This window comes from Rhododendron vialii, chromosome 3a (assembly GCF_030253575.1).
Source record: "Rhododendron vialii isolate Sample 1 chromosome 3a, ASM3025357v1".
Lineage (NCBI taxonomy): Eukaryota > Viridiplantae > Streptophyta > Magnoliopsida > Ericales > Ericaceae > Rhododendron > Rhododendron vialii.
Genome location: NC_080559.1, coordinates 14,777,454 through 14,802,396, shown reverse-complemented (window position 1 = coordinate 14,802,396; position 24,943 = coordinate 14,777,454). Strand labels below are relative to the sequence as shown.

The 24,943-nt window shown below is 38.5% G+C and overlaps 2 protein-coding genes and 1 pseudogene across 2 annotated transcripts; 1 reads left to right on the top strand and 2 right to left on the bottom strand.

Annotated features, from left to right (window-relative positions):
• Window positions 1–2,107: 2,107 nt before the first annotated feature.
• LOC131321133 (uncharacterized) lies at window positions 2,108–3,081 on the top strand (annotated as a pseudogene).
• Window positions 3,082–4,160: 1,079 nt separating this feature from the next.
• LOC131319003 (protein NUCLEAR FUSION DEFECTIVE 4-like) lies at window positions 4,161–7,826 on the bottom strand. Its single transcript, XM_058349091.1, has 3 exons — window positions 7,330–7,826; window positions 5,995–6,632; window positions 4,161–5,344 (listed from the first exon to the last, which is right to left on the bottom strand). The coding sequence occupies exons 1-3, from the start codon at window positions 7,635–7,637 to the stop codon at window positions 4,485–4,487; spliced, it is 1,806 nt and encodes a 601-aa protein (XP_058205074.1). The 5' UTR covers window positions 7,638–7,826; the 3' UTR covers window positions 4,161–4,484.
• An 11,201-nt stretch (window positions 7,827–19,027) lies between these two features.
• On the bottom strand, window positions 19,028–23,619 carry LOC131321132 (protein NUCLEAR FUSION DEFECTIVE 4-like). The gene is made up of 3 exons (XM_058352142.1): window positions 23,315–23,619; window positions 20,911–21,569; window positions 19,028–20,056 (listed from the first exon to the last, which is right to left on the bottom strand). The coding sequence occupies exons 1-3, from the start codon at window positions 23,617–23,619 to the stop codon at window positions 19,158–19,160; spliced, it is 1,863 nt and encodes a 620-aa protein (XP_058208125.1). The 3' UTR covers window positions 19,028–19,157.
• Between the last annotated feature and the right edge of the window lie 1,324 nt (window positions 23,620–24,943).

Genomic DNA, 24,943 nt, shown 5'->3' with positions numbered 1-24,943 from the left:
AATCTCAACATCCAATTCAATGTATTGAATCGACATGAATCGGCGTGATCATACCCCTTAAAACGATTAGGGTCCCACCGGGCGTGCCAATGATTGTTTCCGAAAATGTAAAAATTTGGCCTAGGAACAGCGAGTAGTGCAGTTCTAGGCCTGATGCGGGCGTGCCAGGGCAGGATTGCTGCCCAAATTCGTATCAAGGCCTGGAAGCCTCAATCTGACTTCTAACTGGACGAAAGTGCACGGCCTAAGGGTGGAGACCGTGAGGAGGTTCGTGGTTTGCCTTTGCGGGCTAAGGACTTAAAATTTCCTAATCGTGTGAAAAATGGAAAGAAAGGTAGAGCAAGGCCTAAAACAGAAATAAATGGACTTTATTAACGGTTTAACAAAGTCTGATTATAATGAAATGAAATAAAATCTAGGCTTGGCTAGATTGAGTACAAACTATTCTAGAAAGTAAAGGTAATTGAACAATAAGCCGTGGGCTTGTTTGGTCGGGGACCGAAAGATAAAAATAGTTAAAGATAATTGAAATGAAATTTGGATAAGCCATGGGCTTTGATGGTCGTGGATCGAAAGATAAAAGATAATTAAAACATAAATTTGCATAAGCCGGGGGCTTGATGGTCGTGGACCCTTGCCAAGGCCTTCAACTCTGGTATTTATAGGCAGATGTTCCAGGTCTTGAGCTGTTCAAGCTGCTTCCACGGGCCTTCATGCATGGCTGCCAAGTGTCCCTTTTAAGCTGCTTCAAAATGCTCCAATGAGAGGCTATTCTTTGATAAAAACGTGCCCTTTACTCCAAGGAAATGGTAAAGGCCTGAAAAGCCCTTCTTTTCTACATAAAACTTTGTAAAAGAGTAAAAGGAATTTCAGCATCCAGGCCTTTGAGCTGCTTGTGAGCAGCTACTGCTTGACTGGACGTCTTTTGGGCCCACCAATGCTGAAGACCAAGGCTTCTTCAGGCCTTCCCACCATTTTATTGGTCCTTGCATCCCTTGTGGGCCTTTAAATCCTCTGAGGTTCATCTTTCACGGAAGAAGGATCCAGAAACAAAGGATTAACCAGACCTGGATGAGCTGCTTGTGAGCAGCTTGCTTAGGTCTGCATGAATCATTCACCAATAGCTCCAAGGGCTGCATGTGCGCCACCTGTCTCTGGCCTTGCTTCATGCTGAAGAATGGGGTCCCACCAATTCAGACCTTGAGCTGCTTGTGAGCAGCTTACCCAGATCTGTCTAGCAAGAATATTCTAGGCCTTTGAGCTGCTTATGAGCAGCTTGAGGCCTTTAAGCTGCTTATGAGCATGGATGTTTATAAAAAATGGATATTTGGGCCCACCAAGGCCAAAAACGCAGGCTTGGTTGAGCTGCTTATGAGCAGCTTATATGATGTTAGATATAGGCCTTTGAGCTGCTTGTCCAGGCCTAAGCTACTTGTGAGCTGCTTGGGATGTCTCCATGCATGGTTGCCACGTGTCCCAAGCCTTGCTTCATGCTAAAGGATAGTAAAGACTCAGATCTTGAGCTGCTTGTAAGCAGCTTACCTCTGCCAAACAAGAACATTCTAGGCCTTTGAGCTGCTTGTGAGCAACTTAAGGCCTTTGAGCTACTTGTGAGCTGCTTGGGAGCAGCTTAAGGCCTTTGAACTCTTTGTGAGCTGCTTGTGAGCAGCTTAAGGCCTTTTGAGCTACTTGTGAGCAGCTTAAGGCCCCCTAATTGCTCCTTAAAGGCTTTAATGATGCTCTTAAAGCAGTGGGCCTTTCATCAATTGGGCCTAAACTTGTTGGTAAATCATGGGCCTTTGCCCAATGTAAGCCTTTTGAGCCCAAGCCTGGTGAGAAAACCAAGGCTTCTACCAATTTGGGCCCATTTCTTAGGCCTTTGTTACTTCTAGGAATTTGGGTTAGGCCTGGACGAAATACTCAGGCCTGGTGGACTGATTCAAGCCTTAGGTCTTTGACTGATTTAGGCCTATATGGAAGGCCCATCATTTCTTAAGAACCGGCCCTAATTCGTGGGCAACTGGTCGTAAGGTCTTTCAAGGCTAGGGCCTCGACCCTCGAGGCTACCTTTTAACCCGTAAATTCATTTCCTGATTTTTGGCCAAAAATGAGTGTAAACAGTTTTTCAGATAAATCACTACCCACTTCACAAAAGCAACAACAATCCATCTCCAGCTTTAAAAACGTATTTCGTCCGCCAAACAGGGGCCACGACTACACGATTCTCCAGGCCCTCCTCAGCATTGACATGCTCATCCTCTTCTTCACCACCTTCTGCGGCATTGGCGGAAAACTAACTGCCATTGACAATCTCGGCCAAATTGGCACGTCCCTCAACTACCCAATAAAATCCATCTCCACCTTTGTCTCCCTCATCTCGATATGGAGCTTCCTCGGCCACATCTTTGCCTGTTTTGCCTCCGAAATCTTCCTCAAAAAGTACAAATTCCCTCGCCCCTTATTCCTCACCCTCAGCTCTTCTCCTGTGTTGGCCACCTCATAATCGCTTTCGACGTCCCTAACGGCCTCTACATTGCCTCAATCATCATCGGATTCTGCCTTGGTGCCCAATGGCCTCTCTTCATGGCAATCATATTTGAAGCGTTCGGACTCAAGTATTACTTAACCCTGTTCAATGTCGGAGCAATGGCAAGCCCAATAGTGTCGTATGTACTGAATGTTAAGGTTGCGGGCTACCTGTATGATAGAGAGGCTGGCAAACGATTGGCATCATCTCAAGGGCTGTTAAAAAGGCTGGGATCGAGCGACTTGAATTTTAGCGATGCGGATTGTTTTAAGTTGGCTTTTATAAAAATTACAGCAGTAACGTTTTTGGGAGCGACTATTTCAATGATATTGGTGGTTAGGACAAAGAAGTTTTATAGAAGTGATATTTATAAGAAGTTTAGGGAGGAAGCGAATGCGGTAGAGATGGTGGTAGATCGAGGTGCGGGAGGAATGGCGGGCCAGTAGAAAGGGGGGTGATAGGGATATGGTGACTAAAAGGTATATCTCGGCTTCTTAGTGTTATTAATTTCCTGATGGTATAATCCTTTGTCCTTGAACTTTAAAGCAATTTTTTGGCGGTTTATTTGTACAGAGGGTCTCCAAAGTATTAGCAAAATATCAATTTGATGTTCAATATACAAATCACGTTTATTGCATCCCCAACGTTTACAATACACGTTTAAATGGTTCCCAAAGCTAAGAGCATCAGCAATGGGATTTGGTATATTTGTGTGTTAAAATATTTGTTAGTGTTTTAGTATAAAAATGGGTTCCACAAGTGTGTGTTAAACATTGATAACGTAGAAGTGTATTATAACATCCACAAAGAGTTTGGTAAATTTGTGTGTTAAAATATTTGTTAGGATAAAAATAAGTTCCACAAATGTGTATTAAGAGTAATTGATATTTATATTTTATGGTTGAAGTTTGAATTATAGAAGTGGGACTCACTTATATTTGCTAACATAGTTGTCAAACTTGTCACACATGCTAGCACACTATAAGATTTAACACACAAACGAACACAAGTATTGTGGCACAAAAAATACATTTTTTTTTCTAAGTCTTAACACACACAATTAAAACACTAGTTAGCACACCCATTATAGATGCTCTAACTCCATCCAAATTGACCGTTAAAGGCAGGGGTATTTTTGAAACTTAGCTACAAATCATCCCATCTCCAACCTCCAACCCTCTACCCCAACCAAAAACCTTAAAGACTTTTTTAGATGAATTGTTGTAATGTCTAAAATATATTGCCATTATCTAAAGAAAATTCAATGCACCCTTTTTTCCTCCGGGTGCAAAACAAGCAAAAAAAATTCAATGCACCACTACTAGACCCCGTTTCATAAGGTTCATATTTTTCAAGTACTTATTTCTTATTTTATAAGACAGGTTATTCTCTCATAATGCATTATTTTTAATTTAAAAAATAAGTACTTATTTTTTTTAGCGGAACGGAACCTTAGTGGGCCCTTTGGATTACTTGAGTTAGCGTTTTGAAAAAACGAAAAAGCCAATAAAAAAAAATTTTCATTTCCGGAACTTCTTGCTTCTATTACCTTTTTTTTTCTCTACAAGATGCAAAAATATCATGTTGTGTAATTATTCAATACTCCCAAAGTATATGAATAGTATACCCCCTTCTCACTAGTTTTAATGAACTAAAACCAGTGAGAAGTATCTGATACATCTTTCCTACGCTGTCATTTCGTATCAATTTTCATTTCACACCAATACATCCACCGACTCCAAATTACGGAGTGGCGAAATGATTACTGTTATAATATGCTGAATGAGAACTATATATGTTTGCATACAATTCCGAAAAACATCTAACGGAGACGAGGCCAGCAAAAGAAGAGGAGATAACAACTGCAAATTCAACTTAAGAATTGCAAATTAAACAAGATACCATACCATTTCCTCCAACCATATCTCCCCGTACACATATATCCGGCCACCACCAATCATATATCCCCTTCCTCTCCACCACCACTACCAGCCACCAACACTCCGCCGGGACCTCCATCCAACACCGTCGCCTCCTTCCTAAATTTCTCATAAATATCACTCCTATAAAACTTCCTCGTCCTAACCACCAAAAAAACCGACACAATCGCTCCGAGAATCGTCACAGCCGTAATAATAAGAAAAGCCAGCTTAAAACATTCCACCCCATTGCAATTCAATTCCTGCCCTGCCTTTCTAACAATTCCTGCCGCAGCCAATTGTCTCCTAGCCTCTTTATCATAGAGGTAGCCTACAACCCTAACATTCAGTATATATGACCCGATTGGGCTTGCTACCGCTCCGAAATTGTACAAGGTCGAGTAATACTTGAGTCCAAAAAGTTCTGATATGATTGCATAGAGGAGTGGCCAACAGGCGCCAAAGGAGAATCCAATGATGATCGAGGCGATGTAGAGCCCGTTGGGAACGTTAAAGGCAATTAGGAGGTGGCCGATGCAGGAGAAGAGGAGGATGAGCGTCACGAATAAGGGGCGGGGGAGTTTGTATTTGGTGAGCAAGATTTCAGAGACGAAGCCAGCTGCGACGCGACCAAGGTAGTTCCAGATGGATACGAGGGAGACGAAGGTGGAGATGGCATTTTTAGGGTAGCCGAGGGAGGTTCCGATCTGACCAAGGTTGTCAATGGCGGTGAGGGTGCCGCCAATGCTGCAGATGCTGGCGAAGAAGAGGATGAGCATGTCGACGCTGAAGAGTGCTTGGAGGATGGTGTAGTCTTCGCCCTTGCTTGGTGGGCTGAACATATTTTTGAAGCAAGAGACTTGTTCTTGCTGGTTTTGTGAGGTTGGTAAGTTTTGAGCTGTAAACAAACAGTAATAGTACAATTTAGGAGCTAAAAGAGGGAAATTGGAAATAACAAGAAATATTATGACACCTTCACCAGTCTCAATTCTTTAATAAAATGTAACTAAGGCCCCGTTCCAGAACACCTTTTTAAAAAATAAGTATTTATTTCATATTTTCAAACTTAAAAATAATGTAAATGAAAAATAATTTTTCAATTTTTTTTGCACCGTATTAAAGATCTCAATGAGATCTATCAAACAAGATCCATAATGATAGGAAAATTATTTACCTAAGCACATAATTTTTGAGCTTGAAATTGCCTTCTAAAAAAATAAGTACTTATTTATCTTTCCGGAACGGGGCCTAAGCCTATCTAAAAATATGCTCCCCCAGTCTCAATTGTTTAATTCTTTTTGAGAGTTCCTACTACTTTTCAATTGGTTATATTTTATAATCTATAATCTTTTACGTGATTTTAAAAACTTTTGTTTAAAAAATATAATTAAATTTTATCAAACAAGATTCATATTTCATGTTAAAAATATTATCAATTAAAAATGATAATTGATTTTCTATCCAATTAGGATAAAGCAAGGGGGAAAAAAAATGGGAATGGTGGAGTTGTAGCAGATCAAAACTTTAGAGAACTATAGGCGCATGCACCATTGCCGGAAGACGATGGCAACGACGCCACCGCATCTTCGTTCGACTTTTCGGACTTGGTTATGATTTTCAACTGACTTGTCGATCCATTCATCGCTTGTATTTTCTTCCCCATCCAAAAATTATATTCCTCTCTGATCACAATCGCCAGCGGCAGAAACAACAATATGAACACCGCAACGGTGCTTCCGTCATACCCTGCCTTAGTAAATTGATACCTTGCCTCCACTATAATCATAATCATCAGAAACCCAGCGAGCCCGAGCGATATGTACAGGAAATCGTAGAACACTTTGAGCTCGTTGGGCAGTCGGATCACTTTCATGACCCTGATCGTACGGAGAAAAGCGAAGGAGATGACCGCCGGGAGCCAGCCAATGAAGAGGATGAGGGACTGGGAGTCGTTGCCGTAGACGGCAAAGTAGATTTGGGTTATGATGGCGCCGCTGAGCCCGACAAAACCCTTGAGGAGTCCCAAAACGACGCCGCGGCTCTCTGGGAAGTTCTGGACGCACGTCACCAGAGCACCGGTGTTGGCGAAGGTTTGGGAATTGGCGCCGATGCAAATGTATAGGCACATTTTCCACACTTGGGGTGTGGAGATTTTCTTTGTCACAGCCAACCAAATCATGAAGTACCTGTTTGGGTTTCGAAATTCATTAATTCCGCTTCGTGAAATAAATGTAATTATCATGGTAACCAACTAGTAATATTTTAATTTGCGAATAACCTCCTTTTTTCGTTTGAAAATAATTCAATAATTGTTTTTTATTAATGAGAGTTACGATATCGACAACGGTCATGAAAAGTAAATTAAATATGTGCTATAAGATATACTAGTCCGTAAACATCGCATAGGTTCTTGACGTTGCGCAACTAATAAAAGACAATGAAAATGTTGATCATAAGACATGAGATTCAAAGTAAATTTGTAAATAAGTGGAATGGGAACGAAAACCAAATATGAGGAAATTTGTAATTTTAAATTAAAATGAATGGGTTGAAGAATATGTTTTACTGTAGTTCGAAAAACAAAAGAATATGTTTTACTAACGGTAACGAAGATAGTAGAATATACTGGACACTAGTACACTTTATTTGAAAATTATACGACTACCTCGTAGTGGACTAAATTTGCGGGACAGTGGAGTACGATAAATTTGATACGTTGGTTAGATTCTTGAATTGTTCAATTCCAAATGCAATGGAACAAATAACAAAAATATACCACAAACTGAAAGACAATAAATGAGGAAAAAAGTACAGACCAAAGATTTCAGAGAAAAAAGATGAAATTCAAGGGCCTGGAATCCAAAAAGTCCAAATCGTACGTACCCAAAGAAGTTGAGGACGGCACCCATGGAGAGCACCACCCACGGGGGCGTGACCTCGTTGATTAACCCAGATAAAACGCCCACGTTAGCGCCCAAGTCCTTGAAAAAGCTAAGCAAAGTGATAGTTGATTGGTCATAGCCGAGGGCGGACTTGATTTCGCCGGAGTAGTCTCCAAACATGTAGGTGGCGCCGGCTGCCGACATGATTAAGAAGGAGGCGAACACCATGAACCACCGGCCCGTCAGCACCTGTAAGGCTAGGCTGTTCGTGTTAGCACAACCACTGCCTTCGCTGCCGGAAAACGCCATGTTAATTTCTCCCTTGGTAGCTCCTTTGTTGATTAATTTTGGGGATGGGGATGTGGAAATAGAAAGTGGGGGCTTATGCTGGATTTAAAGAAATCGTAGAATGTATGCACTTATCGGTGAATACTTGATCCGTTAAAATACTTGATGCAATTTAGCCTTGCGGGGAGTGAATTTACGGGGGAGTGTGGATATTGAACGTGCTCCTATCATCCTATCAAGGTTTGGTGCATGATTTAATTAGGTCCACCTTACTTTACAGCCTTTTTATCAGCATGTTGAGGCATTTTATTTTATTTATTTATTTATTTATTTTTAAAAGGATTTGCATGCATACATGTGGGAGATATTAAATTATTTGTAGACGATGAAGCCGGTGGGGATTGGGACGGTCACATGTATTACAGGAAGACTTTATTTTATTTTATTTTTGGTCAAACAGAAATTCAGGAAGACTTAGTCTTTCGTTTTGAGTATTTTTTTTTTGGGTCTAAACAATAGTACTATACTATATGGTCCATCCTTTGGGAAAAGGGCTGAGGGTGGGAGAGAAGAGAGTTAAATAATCGCTTAGATATAAGTTACCTGAGTTCTGCTAAGGGCTTTTTCGAAATTCTTGGATTTTTTTTATTTTTTTATTTAAATTTTTTTTGCGTTTGTTAATTAAATAATCACTTAGATAAGTTAGCCTAATGTCTTGTTCGGATAGCTACTTGGAAAAAAATTTGAACTCCAAAAACACTCATTATCCTTATTTCTTTTAATCATCGCTTTTATATCTCTCTCCATTCATTACCTTCATCTCTAATTATTCTCATTTCTCTCTTTATTTCTCTTTAATTATTATCCTAATTTTTATGTCCACTCATTACCCAAAAACGAAATCCAAGAAAATTTGAAAACTCATCCGAACAAGGCATAAGTGTTCGTGTCGTCTCTGATTAATTTATCGTTTTGGTCTTCTGATTTGGGTTGGTTGGGAACTGGTTTAGGAGAGTGATTGAACAACTGCGGGGAGAGAGAGAGAGAGAGGAGGAGGAGGAGGAGGAGGAGGAACCGTGAAAAAAAAATTGAATTTCATTGTTTTTTTTCCCACCTGATCAGTGAATTTCATTATTATATTTTGAATTTTTCAGAGAAGAGAAAGAGAGTGCAAATAGAGAGAAACTTAACACCAGCTGACGAGGAGCACGCGCAGGTGTTGTCTTTTGATTGGTCATTGATACCATGACTTCCATATTGGTACCCTGTCGGAACCTAAGAAATTTGGGGAATGCTAGGTACAAAGAAAATTTATCTCGAAAGTATTCCGAAAACAGCAATCAATGGTTGAAAATCACTTTGATGATTGTATCACATACATCAAAGTAAATCTCAACCATTAATTGATCTTTTCGGAATAGTTTCGGGATAAATTTTCTTTATCCATAGCATTTCTGAAGAAATTTTCCACATGAAGTGTTCACCCAAGGGGTGAGACGACAAAAATGGCTTGTGGTTAGAGTAACTTACACTTTTAATCCTCATAGTATCTTGAATTTACAGATCAATCCCTATCCTTTCCTACATAAATGAGGAGAGTTTCTAGTATCATTTATTAGCACATCCAACTCATGGCTTTCAAATTGGAGATGTCAAATTTTTATGAAGGCATATGTAGTATTTTGATATCTCTAATTTAACATCAAGCTCTCCCTTATGTCAAAAAAAAAGAGCTTTAAATGGGGTGGGGGGGGGGGGGGGCCCCTCAAACAACTTTTAAATTTAACGTTCATTATTTTTTGAAAAATGGCATGACGAGAAGAAGCTGTTAAAATTGGCATGAGGGTTTGGAAATGTCAAAACCACTGAGCTTTGGATTGTCCATTGATACCAAAACTGACCGTTGGAGATGTCACCTCAGCTTTGGCATCTCCTATTAGAGATGCTCTCATGTGGTATTTTGACATCAAGCTCTCCCTTTCCAAGCCTTACGTAAAAAACAAACCTCAAACGGCGTGCTCATTTTTAAATCCAAACGGTCAGTAGCTTTTTGAAAATTGACATGAGGTTTGGTTGCTGTCAAACGTTCATTATTTTTTGAAAAATGGCCTGACAAGAAGAAGCTGTCAAAATTGGCATGGGGGTTTGGAAATGTCAAAACCACCTGAGCTTTGGATTGTCCATTGATACCAAAACTGACCGTTGGAGATGTCACCTCAGCTTTGGCATCTCCTATTAGAGATGCTCTTATGTGGTATTTTGACATCAAGCTCTCCCTTTCCAAGCCTTACGTAAAAAACAAACCTCAAACAGCGTGCTCATTTTTAAATCCAAACGGTCAGTAGCTTTTTGAAAATTGACATGAGGTTTGGTTGATGTCAAACGTTCATTATTTTTTGTAACATGGCATGACGAGAAGAAGCTTTCAAAATTGGCATGGGGGTTTGGAAATGTCAAAACCACCTGAGCTTTGGATTGTCCATTGATACCAAAACTGACCGTTGGAGATGTCATCTCAGCTTTGGCATCTCCTGTTAGAGATGCTCTTACGTGGTATTTTGACATCAAGCTCTCCCTTTCCAAGCCTTACGTAAAAAACAAAACCTCAAACGGCATGCTCATTTTTAAATCCAAACGGTCAGTAGCTTTTTGATAATTGACATGAGGTTTGGTTGTTGTCAAAATTGGTAGGCATATCCTCCCTTCAAATCCATATGAGCTTTGGCATATGGGAAGACACTTTGGTTGGATGTTGCATTGCTACCAGAAATTACTGTTACTAGATTCACGTCAGCTTTAGCATCTCCAACCTTAACTTCAAATTTGAGGATGTCAAATATATTTGAAGGCTAACGTGGCAATTTGACATGTTGAATTTGACATCTTAAGGATGCCCACAACAACATGTCAAATTGCCACAACGGTCAGCAATGGGTGACACCATTTCAAGGGCTTTGAGGGGTCCTAAAGTTTGGTTGCTAAATCCTTGTTTGGAAGCAAAACAGAATAATGAATTTTGTGGCCTAATTTTGGATATCACAAAGATAATTAAAATCACTCATTATTCTTGAACTATTTCTAATGGATTCTTGCAAAAAATTAGCTCAATCCAATATCGATGATGGGTTTTAAGAATTCGTAGGGTGAAACATGTAATTTTAGATTGTTTATTTTTTTGGGTCCAACAAGGATAATTCAAACTATGCATTATTCTTAAAATATTTTTTGCATGTTCCTGCAAAAAAAATTAGCTCAATTCGACTTTGGTAAGGGCTTTTTTAGAATTCTTAGGGTGCTATGAATTCTGAAAAAGCCCTTACTGATATTGAATTGAGCTAATTTTTTGCAAAAATTAATCCATAAAATCATTTTAAGATTAATGAACGATTTAAATCATCCTTTTGGACGTGAAATAGATCCCACAAAAAATAAAATATTATTAATCTGTTTCACTGCCAAACGAGACTTTGCAACCAAACTTTGGGCCCCTCAAAAGTTACCATTTCAGAGGTTGGCACACCTTGCTGACCCTTGCGGCCAGTGGGCTCCCCGAATCCCTTTAGACCATGTAAGCATGGGTGAACCTACCAATGGGAAAGGGTGGTCCATTGACCCCACTGAGGATGGAAAACTCCTAGGGATATACATAATATTTTGGAAATTTCAGTGGGGTTTGCCCCATAAATTTAGATCCTTTTGTTCTTGCTCCAAAGGAAATATAATTGCCCCATATATATTTTATACTTTGGTTCTTGCTGGAAAAGTAATATACTTGACCCCAGGTCTTTTTCTAACTTCTCTAACTATTCAGATCTCTTTTTTCAGATAATTTTGCTAACAATAATACTTGTTTGTGTTAAAAAGAGTATTGAAAATGGGCAAACAAAATGGAAGAGAGGAAGTATTTATTAGATTGTTTAATGTTTTCAATCCACGTTGGCCAATTCTAATTTAGGAATTTGAATTTTGTGTACTAAGTTAAGCTCTATCATTAATCCAACCTAACTACGTACCTCAGCGAACTTATCTTGTGACCCTCTTTTGTTAATTAGAAATTAGGAAAAATTTTGGTCACATTATTCTACGTACTATGTCATTGTTTAACTCACCAATTATGAAAAATCTTCGGGGTCAATTGTAAGTGAAATGATGTTTAATGGATTGACAAATCGCTTTTTGTTTATGTATTATAAATAGATCTTTTTTGTGTATTATTATATTGAATATTCTTTTTCCTTTTATCATGTGTTAATACAAACTCATTCATGCTATAGATATTTGACCCCAGTGATGATAAATCCAAGGTCCGTCCCTGCATGTAACATTAAATACTCTGATATTCAGATGATCGAGATTTTTTTTATTAGACAACAGGATTGGTGATTGTAGAGAAGTTGTAACATCTGTAGAAACTCAAACAATTAGGCTTATTAATCACAAGCTTTTTTATGGGAGAAGGGAGAAAAATAGAGTAAATAAAATGCTAATAAGAAAGTTGGTGATGGAATATGACGGTACATTTTTATAGCGAGAAAAAATATTACTCTTTTGCCTGTTAAAAAGAGATATTAATCTCTTTGTTAAAATAGATTTGCTTTCGTCAACCAATAGAACGTAAAAAACGAACCATACGGTGATTGCAAAAAATGCAATAAATTTATTTAAGGCCAGCTTAGTTATAGCCTTTTTTATAATTTCGTTGTTTTTTCTTTTAAGGATGGCATGCATACATGTGGGCGATATTAAATTATTGGTGGACGATTCGTTAGGAATTAATTAGGACAGTCACATGTATTAAGGAAGACTCAGTCTTCCGTTTGATTTATTTTATTGGTGTAATCAGATACGGTCAATGCTTAGAGAAAAGGGCCGAGGGAGAGAGAGAAGACACTTAAATAATCGGTTAGACTAGTTATTATTGGATATTGAGGTTTTAAATAAACACTAAAATATGTCGTGGCACTCAAAGTACGTATATTGTGTCGTGGCATTGTCCATGCGATATGAGAGAGCATAATTGAACTTATATTAAACATACTACAGTAATAAATTGGAAGGTACGTAGAAGTTACTTTCAACCAATCAAAGAGTAATATGTTTGTCAAAAATAGTTTTTTTTTTTTTAAAAAAAAGGAGAGTAATGAGTTTGTCATAAATTAATAATCAATTGCAAAAAATACACTGAGATAAGTATAAGAATTAATCAACTGAGGCTAACTCAGTTGGCCAGGACTCTTATATTTCATTAGGAGGTCAAGAGTTCGAGTCTCCCTACTTGCGTGTAGGTATTCTTTTCTTGGAGGGCTTTTCATTTCTTTTTTTGTTTCTACCCTATAATAGGTTTATTTCTTGTGTTAGTTGAGCTGTTGGGCTTGGTTATCTCGTGGACCCTTACAATTGATGTAGTGTCCCGAGTTTGTATTATGTACTTCATATCTGATGTACAATGATCTCTTCTATCGATTGACAAAAAAAAAGAGTATGAGAATTCAATACAAGAACTCTATTCCATTGAAAAACTGTAAGTCAAGACTCATTTGGCATGCCTAAAATGTAAATTTTTTTTATTAAATAACATTTAATCTTTTCTGAATCTTTGTGCTTTTTGGTTAATGTTAAATCAATCTTCTTCTTTTTTGCACCGGAAAACAAAATTAATCATTTTAAAATTGTATATTATGTGTCCCTTTTTTTTCAAAATGATAGGAGTTTGTATTATTATTCCATAAGCAGACAAGTACAACAAAGTTGGATATCGTCCCAAGGAGAATAAATAAGTAAATAACCAAACAAGAGACCTAGCTATCCAAGATCACTCGCTAGAGCCTCAAAATCGGGCTTTGCTATCGAATCAAGTGTCATCTTGAACAACAGTAACCCCACAAGGGACGAAAAAACTAGCAAAAAGCTTGTTGTTGTTGAATCAAGTGTCATCTCACACAACAGTAATTCCATAAGTATTTTCATATTCCTTCCTCATTTTTGTTAATTATCATATTCATTTGTTTTCATCTTAATTTCCAAAATGTAGTTAGACACAAGAGTTCTAAAGCCCACATTTACTCTTTACAAGAATCAATATCTATAGCAATGCCTTTTGCATATATATAGTAACACGTTGGGAAGAGCACAACGATAAGACATTTTTTTAGATGCTTCAGAAAGGACAAGAGGGAGGACTTGAAGGACTTCATTTCATAGAGCTTAGTTGAATATTCAATCAAGTATTGAATTGTGCATTCCTGGAATGCAATAGGATCATTGAGTAATCTTTCTTTTTTTTTAAGGTTAGAAATTCATGTAATACACGCTCAAAGTGTTGTGACAAATTTACTTTAGTGCTTGATACTCTATTTTGTAAATTGATGTCTTCATAAAAATACATTTTCAATGTGTTGATAGAATTGTCGTGGAATGCTTACTTGTAGATAAAAATATGTGCGTATTACTACTAACAGTAGTAATTAGTATAAATATATAGTTTATCAAAAGAAAAAAAAAATTGCCGCAGCAGATCTCCCAACGCTTTTGGAAACCAGCATCACTATAGATATATCTGTCGCTCTTCAAAAAAGTGTTGCTATAGGGCTTTACCGACATGGATCTCCCAACGCTTTTGGAAACAATTGGTATACCCCTGCAATGTCTATAGCAGCGCCTTTTGACGTCTTTAGCGACACTTTCGATCGTTGCTATAGAACGATTTTCTTGTAGTGAAAGAAGATGGTATGGTTGCAAGGGCTTCTGGACGAGTTGGGAAAGACGGTAGAGAAAGGGGTATTGCACAGTGACAATCAGGGTGTCATATTTCTTGCCAAGAATCCATCCTATCACTTGAGAACAAAGCACATACAGTTGAGGTATCACTTTATTCGTTCACTTCTCAATAGTGGCCGGAGAGTTGTTGCTTGAAAAGATCGATCTGTGGTGCTAAGAATCCTGCACATATACTGATAAAGGTTGTGACGGTTGACAAGTTGAAGCTTTGCAGCTTTAGTTGGTCTCCAAACTTGAGGTTGTGGAGATAGTTGTTATGGGTGTTCTGTTGATGACTAATGGTGTTTGTTGATAACTGTCAAAATTTGGGGGAGCGCTGCGGATTAGTCTTCAAGTGGGAGAATTGTTGAGCTGTGAAGAACTGATTGTGACTGAGGCCTCTGAAAATCCCACCTAGTTGGAAGCCCGTGCCAAGATGAGCAGGCTGTGGTCTCCGAAAATCCCACACGGGCAACCCTAAATCCAGCCAGGCCGGTCGGGGGCGAGAAAAAATGCGTGTTTCGACATTTTTTAGAATTTTTTGATGTATTTGTTTGCTTAAATTATAAAAGCAAAGTTAGGGCAGCCCCCTTATGTAATTTGTTCATCTTTTCATCATAGTAAAGCACCCCGTGGAGTACGATTAGGCAAATTGCTTAAGTCGAAACCACATATAATGCGTGTCTTGCTTTTTCGATTGCTTGTTTATTTTTTCACTTGTGTGTGTTCTCTTGATCTAACATCTGCAACACAAATTCCCAAAAAAAATATTAAATTTTCATAATTCTGTAGCTACAATAAATAGGTTTTTTCAACTTCTAACAAATTCAAAATCTAAAATTTGCAGCAGAATCTAAAGTTATAATCTAAAATCAGTATCCATAGCTATTGCAAACACGTTCAATATATTTCTGCAGCCGTCACTTTTATGGGAAGCATAAAAGGGTACAATCAAGAGCCACATCTTGAGCGATTTGATAAGCCAAGTTTTTAAAAAAGTGTTTTGTTAATATGTGCCCCTAAGGCTAAGGCATTTGTTAGGGCTCTATAAATGAAGCCAACTAACCCCACTAGTATAGGAAATAGTGACAGTAATTGTTATATTAGGCAAAGTAAGAAACTTGTTCGATGAAACAAAAATACCCTTTACTTTCTACTGCCCTCCCTTCAATTTTTTTCCCTCTATTTTTTTTTTTTTTTGGTAAATATTGTTTTCCCTCTATAATTCATTAGACAACAATAGCCCCAACACCTGTGCGTTGGAACAATTTTTTTTTTTTTTTCATTTTTCCCTTCTTATCAAGATACAAAAGATCCATTCAATTCCTTTGCTGGATGAAAACTTATTTTTTGTAATTTTTTTTATTAAAACTTATATTTTGTAATTTTTGTTCAGATTTTCATCATTATTTTTGAATTAAATCATTGTTCTCAATATTTGGACCGAAGTTGAAAATTTTCATATACGATGACATTTTAGGCGTCTTTTTTAGTGAACCTTTTTTGTTTTTTGTCATAATTTTTTACTTTTCAGACTCATCTTGAGACGAATGATTGATCTAAAAAATAAAACGTGAATTTAGCAAAAATTCAAAAAGAATGACTAGAATACCCAAAATAAGCGTGAACTCACCATGAGAATAGGCACGTCGATAAAGTGGAGGATCATTGAAGGGACTCAAATACGCCAAATAAAAAAGGAGATCCATTCTCGAAGAAACTCAGGTCGAAAAAATTCTCACGAAGAAGGAAATTAGGTTAAGGAGTTATTAGAATTTGGTAGTGAAAGATGCAGCGGCAAAGTGTTAAAAAATTGCCATCTTTACTCACTCATCATAGAATTAATGAATTAAATACGATATTTATGTATTCATCCAATAATAAAAATCAAACACAATAAAATACTTCTTGCTGCACGTCTGCAATTGCCCGTGAGAGTTGAAAAGGTTAGAAGGAAAGTTGAAAGGACAAAGAATTATAGAGGGAAAAAACATTCACCAAAAAAAAAAATAGAGGAAAAAAAACTGAACGGAGGGCAGTAGAAAGTAAAGGGTATTTTTGTCTCATCAAATAAGTTTCTCGCTTTGCCCAATATTACAATTACTATAACTATTTCCTATACTAGTGGGGTTAGTTGGCTTCATTTATAAAGCCCTAATAAGTATCTTAACATGTGCCTTAGGGGCACATATTAACAAAATTCTTTAAACAAAAACAAAAAAAATTACAAAGCGATCCAATCCAATTCAAGAAATGTAAAAAGAGACCGAACCATCACTTAATCACATTCTGAAACCGTGGTACCATACCACTTGCTCCAACCATTATTTCCACTTATTCATATGTAGGTATCAATCCATGCCACTTCCCCTTACAAATATACATATCCATTATGTTGGAAAAATTAGTAGTATAATGCACAATTTCTAGCAAACTAAAATATTCAATAAAGTAAATCAAAGAACAATCTCACCGAGCTATAGAGCATGCCGATGGCGTTGTCCTTAAAGGTTGATTCGCACTCCCTCAGAACCAATGACTCGGTGCGTAAGGCTCGTAGCACGCAACCTCTCAGGATTTAACTATATAGCCTTCTCCTCCTAACTCGCACTAGTCGGAAGGGGATTAAACAAGCCCTCTTGATGGTTCCTCTTTTTAGAACAAATAACACAATTGCTTTGAAAAGAAGGAAAAGGATTTTGGTTGGGAGTGAACTGTTTTTTCCGGAGAGACAGAGAATGTGAGAGTAGTAAAAGAAACTTGTAGAGGAGGAAGACACATGTATATATATAGAATTTTTAGTTTTACCAAGTCTTCCAAGTGTAAGCTGTTAGCAGCTAGAAACTGATGGCATTAACGGGCAAAAATGCCCAACGGGAAAAGCAACGGGCAGATACCCACCGGCTAGTAACAGTAAAAATTTGGGGCTTCTTACTGGCCGGCCCCTTTTCGTCACCCGCTTCCCGTCCGAGCCCACCTCCTATCAACACTATTCCGCCTAACCCCTGTTCTAGGTAAACTACCAAAAATATCCCTCTCGCTGGGACTCTCGTCGTCATAATACGCATCTACCTCTCCCGTAATATGGCGACATAATCCGATCCAACCCTCCGAACAACTCCCCACCGGAAACTGCAACCGCTGCCCCCCCTCTTCCCCGCCGCCGCCAATCGTCTCATTTCACTAACGACGCCGTTCTCGTCCCTCTCCTCAATTTCGAACACCACTGTTTACAGTGAGCTATTATTTCTATGGAAACATCTGAATAATCAACTGAAAACTCGATCTGTGCATTAGGAACTGACCACGTGTTCGTAGATCTGGTTGATGAACTCGTAATGGAAAATCCGGCAACTGAAAACTTGTATTTGCCGGGATCGTCGGCGGCAAACATAAGCTCGAGCAAAAGATCGGTAGCGGATCATTCGGAGAAATCCACCTCGGTAAGTTCTTATTCGTAAATAGATATAAATATATACGTTTATTTGTTTCTTTTTCTTAATTAATCTGATTGTGATTATTGTTGTGTTTTTTTAATTTTATTTTGCAGCTACGCTCGTCGATACGTTTGAGATCGTTGCAGTAATGATCATGAGTCACTCAATTGATTTCTCTAGTAATCGTTTCGTTCTTGTATTGTTATACAGTAGATTGTTGTACTTCACTTGGTGTGAATTGATTTGTTCAATTTTTGCATGATTGGGATTCAATTGATTTGTTCCGTAAAGATCACGAGTCTCTCAATTGATATCTCATTTTTCGAGGATGTGAAAAGTATAGATGGGATGCTAATTTTGTCTTTTTTAAGGTGTGCATTGTGTCTTTTACGAACATGTGAATTATTTATTTAAGTGTGAATTGTGTCTTTTTTTAAAGAAGCGAATTCCGGGAGTGTGAATAGTGTGAATGGGTGTGAATTTTTGGAAGTGTGAATTCTGCAAAAGAATGTGAATTCTTGCGAATGGGTGTAAATTCTAAGAGGTATGAATTCTCGGGTGCGAATAGTGCAGATGGGGCGTGCATTCTGCAAAAAAATATGTGAATTTTAGGGGTTCGAATTCCGTAAAGGTGTGAATTTTACAAAGATATGTGAATTCTGAAATGTGTGAATTCTGGAATGTGTGAATTCTCGGAGGGGTGTGAATTCTCGGAGGTGTGAATTATTGGAGGTGTGAATTCTAAAAGGTGTGAATTCTCGAAGGTGTGTGAATTCTGGAGGATGTGAATTCTCGAATGTGTGAATTATTGGGGGTGTGAATTCTGAGAGGTGTAAATTCTCGGAGGGGTGTGAATTCTGGGGGTGTGAATTCTCGAAGTTGTGAATTCTTGGGGGTGTGAATTCTTAGAGGTGTGAATTCTTAGAGGTGTGTAAATTTTGGGGGGTGTGAATTCTCGGAGGTGTGAGTTCTTGAGGGTGTGAATTCTTGGAGGTGTGAATTCTGAGGGGGTGTGAATTCTCGGAGGTGTGAATTCTTGTGGTATGAAAAGTGATAGGGGCGAAATAGTAAAAGCATCTTTAAAAAGGGTCTAGATGGGATAGAGCTTTAAAAAAAAGGGTTTGCATGGAACCCTATGTAAAATTTGGGACCCGCCAGGAATTTTCCCAAAAATTTGTTTTGGGCTAAAACAAATTCAAGTGGGTTTGAGAAAAACAAGATTCAATTACACATGGGCCTAATTTAATGATCACATATATTTACCCAAAGTCCAATTAAGAATATTCGGCCTAAAAAGTGTTTTGAAATATTCTTGTACAATAAATATACAACACATTATACATCCCAGCTACAAATCTCCATCCCCCTCTTCCTCTATCCCCATATCTCCACCACAACTCCCAGCCACCACCACTTTGCCGCCACCCCCATCCAATGCCGTTTCCATCTCGGCCGCCTTCGCCTCCTCCCTGAACTTCTTATAAATATCACTCCCATAAAATTTCCTAGTCCTAACCACCAAAATCACCGACACAATTGCTCCGATAACCGTCACCGCCATGATAATAACAAAAGCCTGCTTAAAACAATGTACCCCATTGCAATTCAATTCCTCCCCGGCCTTTCTAGCAATTCCGGCCGCAGCCAATTGTCTCTCAGCCTCTTTATCATACAGGTGGCCTGTAACCTTAACATTGAGTATATACAACCCGATTGGGCTTGCTACGCCTCCAAAATTGTACAGCGTCGAGTAATACTTGAGTCCGAAAAGTTCTGATATGATTGCAAAGAGGAGCGGCCATTGGGCGCCGAAGGAGAATCCGATGATGACAGAGGCTAGGTAGAGGCCGTTGGGGACGTTGAAGACAATTAGGAGGTGGCCGATGCAAGAGAAGAGGAGGATGAGGGTGAGGAATAAGGGGCGGGGTAATTTGTACTTGGTGAGCAAGATTTCGGAGACGAAACCAGCGGCAACACGGCCGAGGTAGTTCCATATGGATACGAGGGAGACAAAGGTGGAGATGGATTTGTTGGGGTAGCCGAGGGAGGTGCCGATCTGGCCGAGGTTGTCAATGGCAGTGAGGGTACCACCGATGCCGCAGATGCTGGAGAAGAAGAGGACGAGCATGTCGATGCTGAAGAGGGCTTGGAGGATGGTGTAGTCTTCGCCCCTGCTTGGTGGGCGGAACATGTTTTTGAAGCAAGAGACTTGTTCTTGTTGGTTTTGTGAGGTGGGTAGTTTTTGAGCTGTAAACAAACAGTAATACTACTATTTAGGAGCCAAAAGATCAGGGAAATTAGAAACAAGAAAAGATATGAAACATGCATGAATTAAACGTAGGATTTACTTAATGAAATAGTGTTCGATATTTTTGCTTCAATCAAATACTAGCTGAAATTCAGTTAATATAATGAGCCTTACTTAATCTTATAATAATTAACCTCGAGATCAATTCAGTTTTGCTAGTCCCACCTACACATTATGTGCAGTACTAGAGTTTTCGACGGTTATGGATATTCGAACGAGTTTATGCACATCTTGACCATAAAGTGTATAAGTAATTGACCTACAAGTTTGAGACGTCAAACTGAGATCTTAGTGAAAGTAGTTAACCCTTCTAATTACATTTGTGGGGAATCATTTTAACAAGGGCAAAATTTAGAAATGGTCTCTCTAGTTTCAATTGAGTCTCAGTTTCGTCGCCCTTGTATCAATTTTGACGTTTTTACCCTCGAATTTGATTAACGTACCTATTAGGTCCAATAAGTAAATGTTTGCTTCCCATATTGACAAAAAAAAGTGACTAATGAATGCGTTGAATTGGGAGACATGCTTAGTTAAGGAGTGGAAATGAGAGACATGGGACCCTTAAATGTCAAAACTGCCGTTCACTATGCACTTTTTCATAAGTTTGGAAGCAAATGTTATTTATTGGACCTAATAGATACGTTAACGGAATTTCAAAGTTAAAAATGCCGCAATTGATACAAGGGAGATGAAACTGAAACTCGGTTGAAACTAGAGGCATCATTTCTAAAATTTACCTTTAAAAAAAAAAAAAACAAAGTTGAAGAAATTAAACTGGAGTATTTGGCAATACCTAGTTCAGTGGTTGCCACACCATTGATGGAAGACGATGGCGACAACGCCACCACGCCTGCATTCGGCTTCTCCGACTCGGTTACAATTTTCAACTGACTCGGCGATTTGTTCACCCCGTGTACTTTCTTCCTCTTCCAAATACCATACTCCTCTCGAATCACGATCGCCAGCGGAAGAAACAAAAATACAAACACCAGGATGCTACTTCCGACGTACTCGGCCTCACTAAATTGGGTCAATTCTTCCACTATAATAATAATCATGAGAAACCCAGCGAACCCGAGCGATATATACAAGAAATCGTAGAACACTTTGAGCTCGTTGGGCTGTCGGATCACTTTCATGATCCGAATCGTACGCAGGAATGCGAAGGAGATTGCCGCGGGGAGCCAGCCGATGAAGAGGATGAGGGACTTGGAGTTCTTGCCGTAGATGGCGTAGTAGAGCTGAGTTATGATGGCACCGCTGAGTCCGAGGAAGCCCTTGAGGAGCCCCAAAACGACGCCGCGGCTCTCCGGGAAGTTCTTGACGCAGGTGACTAGAGCGCCGGTGTTGGCGAAGGTTTGAGAATTGGCGCCTATGCATATGTACAGGCACATTTGCCATATTTGGGGCGTGGAGATTTTTTTCGTGACGGCCATCCAAATCATGAAGTACCTGTTGCGTTTTAGAAAATTGTCAAGTCAATTCTTGAATATGTGAAATATAATCATATGGAGAGGGAGGAAAATGATAATAACATCGCGTAGGCTGATAAATGAACGAAATAAACTACACTAAATTTTGTCCTCTCGGTAAAAATTTGTTTAAGATTGATTTGCGTGATAAACAAACGCAACTGAGTTTCAACTTTATTCTTCGGAAGAGAGTACGAATATGGTTCAATTCATTGGGCAGTCTCATCTTGTGTGCATTGAACTGTGTGAAACCACTATATCATGGGACTAGACACGGATTGATATCTCGCGCACCACTCAGGAGACTGCAAATTTGCTTTGTGGACAACATGTCAAACATGGGCCTCATTTTGATTTATAGATTATGTTCTTGAACAAGTTAAAAGTTTAGTTTTTATTTCTAACAGTTCTTTGTTTTCGGGGTTTGGAAGCTGTGAAATTTGACGGATATTGAGTACTATGTTGCCGTTCGGCTCATATTGATGAAGTTTCAAAGACATGGCTGTCATATACTCTATACCATTAATGTATTTTAATTTCACTCGTGTATTTACCCGCTTGTTTAGTAAATCCAGATTTGTTTTAACAAATGATTTTCCTAATATTCTTAAAACAGATTCTACCTTAGTAAATAGTTCTGACTGTCAAAAACTAGTGTTGAGTCAAGTTTAATTCTTTTGGAAATTAGGCTTTGAAACAAGTATAAAGCCATGATGTAAAAAGTTTTCACTCGTGTAACATGCTTTTTTGGTGTATATATGTTATGTATAATTTTGGTGTGTGTTACGAATGTTTTTGGTTAGTTACGAAAGAAAATGTACCATAGCTTTTGCTTCATAAGTTGCCAATTAAAGAATTTTGGGTTCTTCAAAATTGAAGGAAGAAACACAATTTAATTATCATTAGATATGGAGGGAGGGAGACGTTTCATTTGTATCACCGTAAATTGAACCTTGACGAAACATATAAATATGGAGGTGTAATTCTTCACATGGGGAAGCTCAAAGATTTTGCAACTGATGACTCAAGAATCGAACAGTCGTGACATTTCACTTTCATTGCAGAATAATTTTGTCACACAACAAGACTTATGGGCTCACAAGCCCAAGTCCAGAATTAATGAACTTGAGGCTTGTATAGCCATCGATGTATGTCTATATTCACGCAATATTTGTTTTGAGGATATATATTTGGTGTTGTTGTTGGTATTCCTCTCATATAAGTGAAGTTTCATTAACTTTATTTTCTTTGTTATTATCGTTAGTGTATTTTTCACTCATGCATGTATTTTTCAGCATGTTTAATAAATTCAGATTTGTCTTTTGGACTCATTTTCGTAACAGTCATAGCTCTTAAACTTTCTAGAATAATTCTTGTAATAATATGTCTTCTTCTTCTTCTTTTTTAACTCCCTCCGTCCCAAATTGTTGATCTTGTTTCCTAGAATAATACATGTAATTAGCTGGTTCTGTTCATCTTAATTAGAAGATCCAATAAAATAGAAAAAACATCTGTGAATTATATTTGAATTTTCATTACTAAAGGCAAATAAACATAAACGATAGACTTGGTTTTCTGTTAGTTTGATTTTTTCCTAAAAATAGGATATGCTTCTTACATAACCAAAAATTTAAAATAGTAAATCATCACAAAACGACTAGTAAAAGATATCGGAAAAAGATGATAACCATGGCATGAAAATTCTAATTATCCAACCGTACGTACCCGAAGAAGTTGAGCACCGCACCAACCGAGAGCACCACCCACGGGGGCGTGACCTCGTTGATCAACCCGGCTATAACGCCGACGTTCGATCCCACGTCTTTGAAAAAGCTGAGCAAAGTGATAGTTGTCTGGTCATAGCCGAGAGCAGACTTGATGTCGCCGGAGTAGTCTCCGAACATGTAGGTGGCGCCGGCGGCCGACATGATTAGGAACGCGGCAAACACCATGTACCACCGCCCCATCAGCACTTGCATGGCTATGCTATTCATGTTAGCCAAACGGCCACTGCCGTCAGAAATTGCCATTTCTTCCTCTTTAGTTTTAGGAATGGAAATTAAGTTGGGGCTTCTGCTCGCTTAATAAGTAAGAGCGAGAGGGGGCGGCGGCCGGCGGAGGGAGGTGGGGTTGGGAAGGGTGGCTCACATCTACGTGCCGTGCACGTGCAAGTGATTAGGAAGCAAACACGAAACTAGGTAGTTGTTTTATAATTTTTCACTTTTTTTATCGGCAATTTTTCACGTACTTTCAAAAATATTTAATTGAAATATAGATGACATTGGGAAATAAAAAATGTAAGCCAGCCAGCCAACTAAAAATATCACGTTCCTACTAAGGGTATCTCCGATAGCATAACCAAAATTAGATAATCAAACTTGTCACCTCATTTTTGGTTATTCATTCGAGGGGTACGTTGCTAAAATTAATGATGTGAAATCCATAATGTTCTATAATCAAAACCCCAATTTTAGTAGACAAAGATAGAGGTAGTTGGTAATAAATATAAGTAAGTGGCCCCATTGATAGTGATCGGAGGAGAGAGAAAGAGAGATTATATTTGTTTCGATACGCTCGTCTTATTTGGCAATACCACATTGTTTTCAATCCGGTCAATTTTTATGATTAATTGTTCTTCTTGAAATTTGAATAAACCCCATTTTACCCCTATTTATTTTATATAGGGCAAAGAATTTTAGGACTAACACATGCAATGAGTTGTAGGTCTAAGCTAGGCATGATTACGGGGGTATGAATACCATTTTTGAAATCCCTTGTTGCATATAAATCTGGAGTTCTACTCTCGTTCATTCATCTCTCTCTCTCTCCCCACTCCCGTGAACGGCCCCCCGGCAGTCCACTCCGGCGAGCTCAACCCAGTACAACTGGTGCCATGGCTTTGGTTTGAAAAACAACCAAATCAGGTCAAAGATACGTATTGGGGGATTTCTACTAGCTAGTTGCAACGTAATGGGTCTTTTTGATCTTGGCTTACTCAGGCCCTCATTATTTTTCGTTGCCGCGGTCTGCAGAGGATTTTAGACATTACTGATTCTCTTTGGTATATTAGACAGCTGTGACGTTACATTGGACTTTGACAATCCTCCACTCTTTGCTTTGTGTTCATTTTGTTTCTTAATTACACGCATTTTCTAAGTTGATTATACATGGCGACAGTTACATTAATTTGAGACATGTTCTAAGTTGATTACATATAAGAGGCAGGAACTATCAAGCTCAACACATACGGTTGTTAATTGGTATGACTAACAAGAAAGCGGGTTTTGGAGGCCTATTCAGAGAACCCGATGGAGCTTGGATCTTGAGATATTATGGAAAATTATCTTGTGAATC

Coding starts and splice junctions, on each gene's coding strand:
- LOC131319003 (XM_058349091.1), bottom strand. CDS start 7,637: ATGGCGTTTTCCGGCAGCGAAGGCAGTGGTTGTGCTAACACGAACAGC. Junction 6,633..7,329: donor GCCGTCCTCAACTTCTTTGG/GTACGTACGATT, acceptor AAACCCAAACAG/GTACTTCATGATTTGGTTGG. Junction 5,345..5,994: donor GCCATCGTCTTCCGGCAATG/GTGCATGCGCCT, acceptor GTTTGTTTACAG/CTCAAAACTTACCAACCTCA.
- LOC131321132 (XM_058352142.1), bottom strand. CDS start 23,619: ATGGCAATTTCTGACGGCAGTGGCCGTTTGGCTAACATGAATAGCATA. Junction 21,570..23,314: donor GCGGTGCTCAACTTCTTCGG/GTACGTACGGTT, acceptor AAAACGCAACAG/GTACTTCATGATTTGGATGG. Junction 20,057..20,910: donor TGTGGCAACCACTGAACTAG/GTATTGCCAAAT, acceptor GTTTGTTTACAG/CTCAAAAACTACCCACCTCA.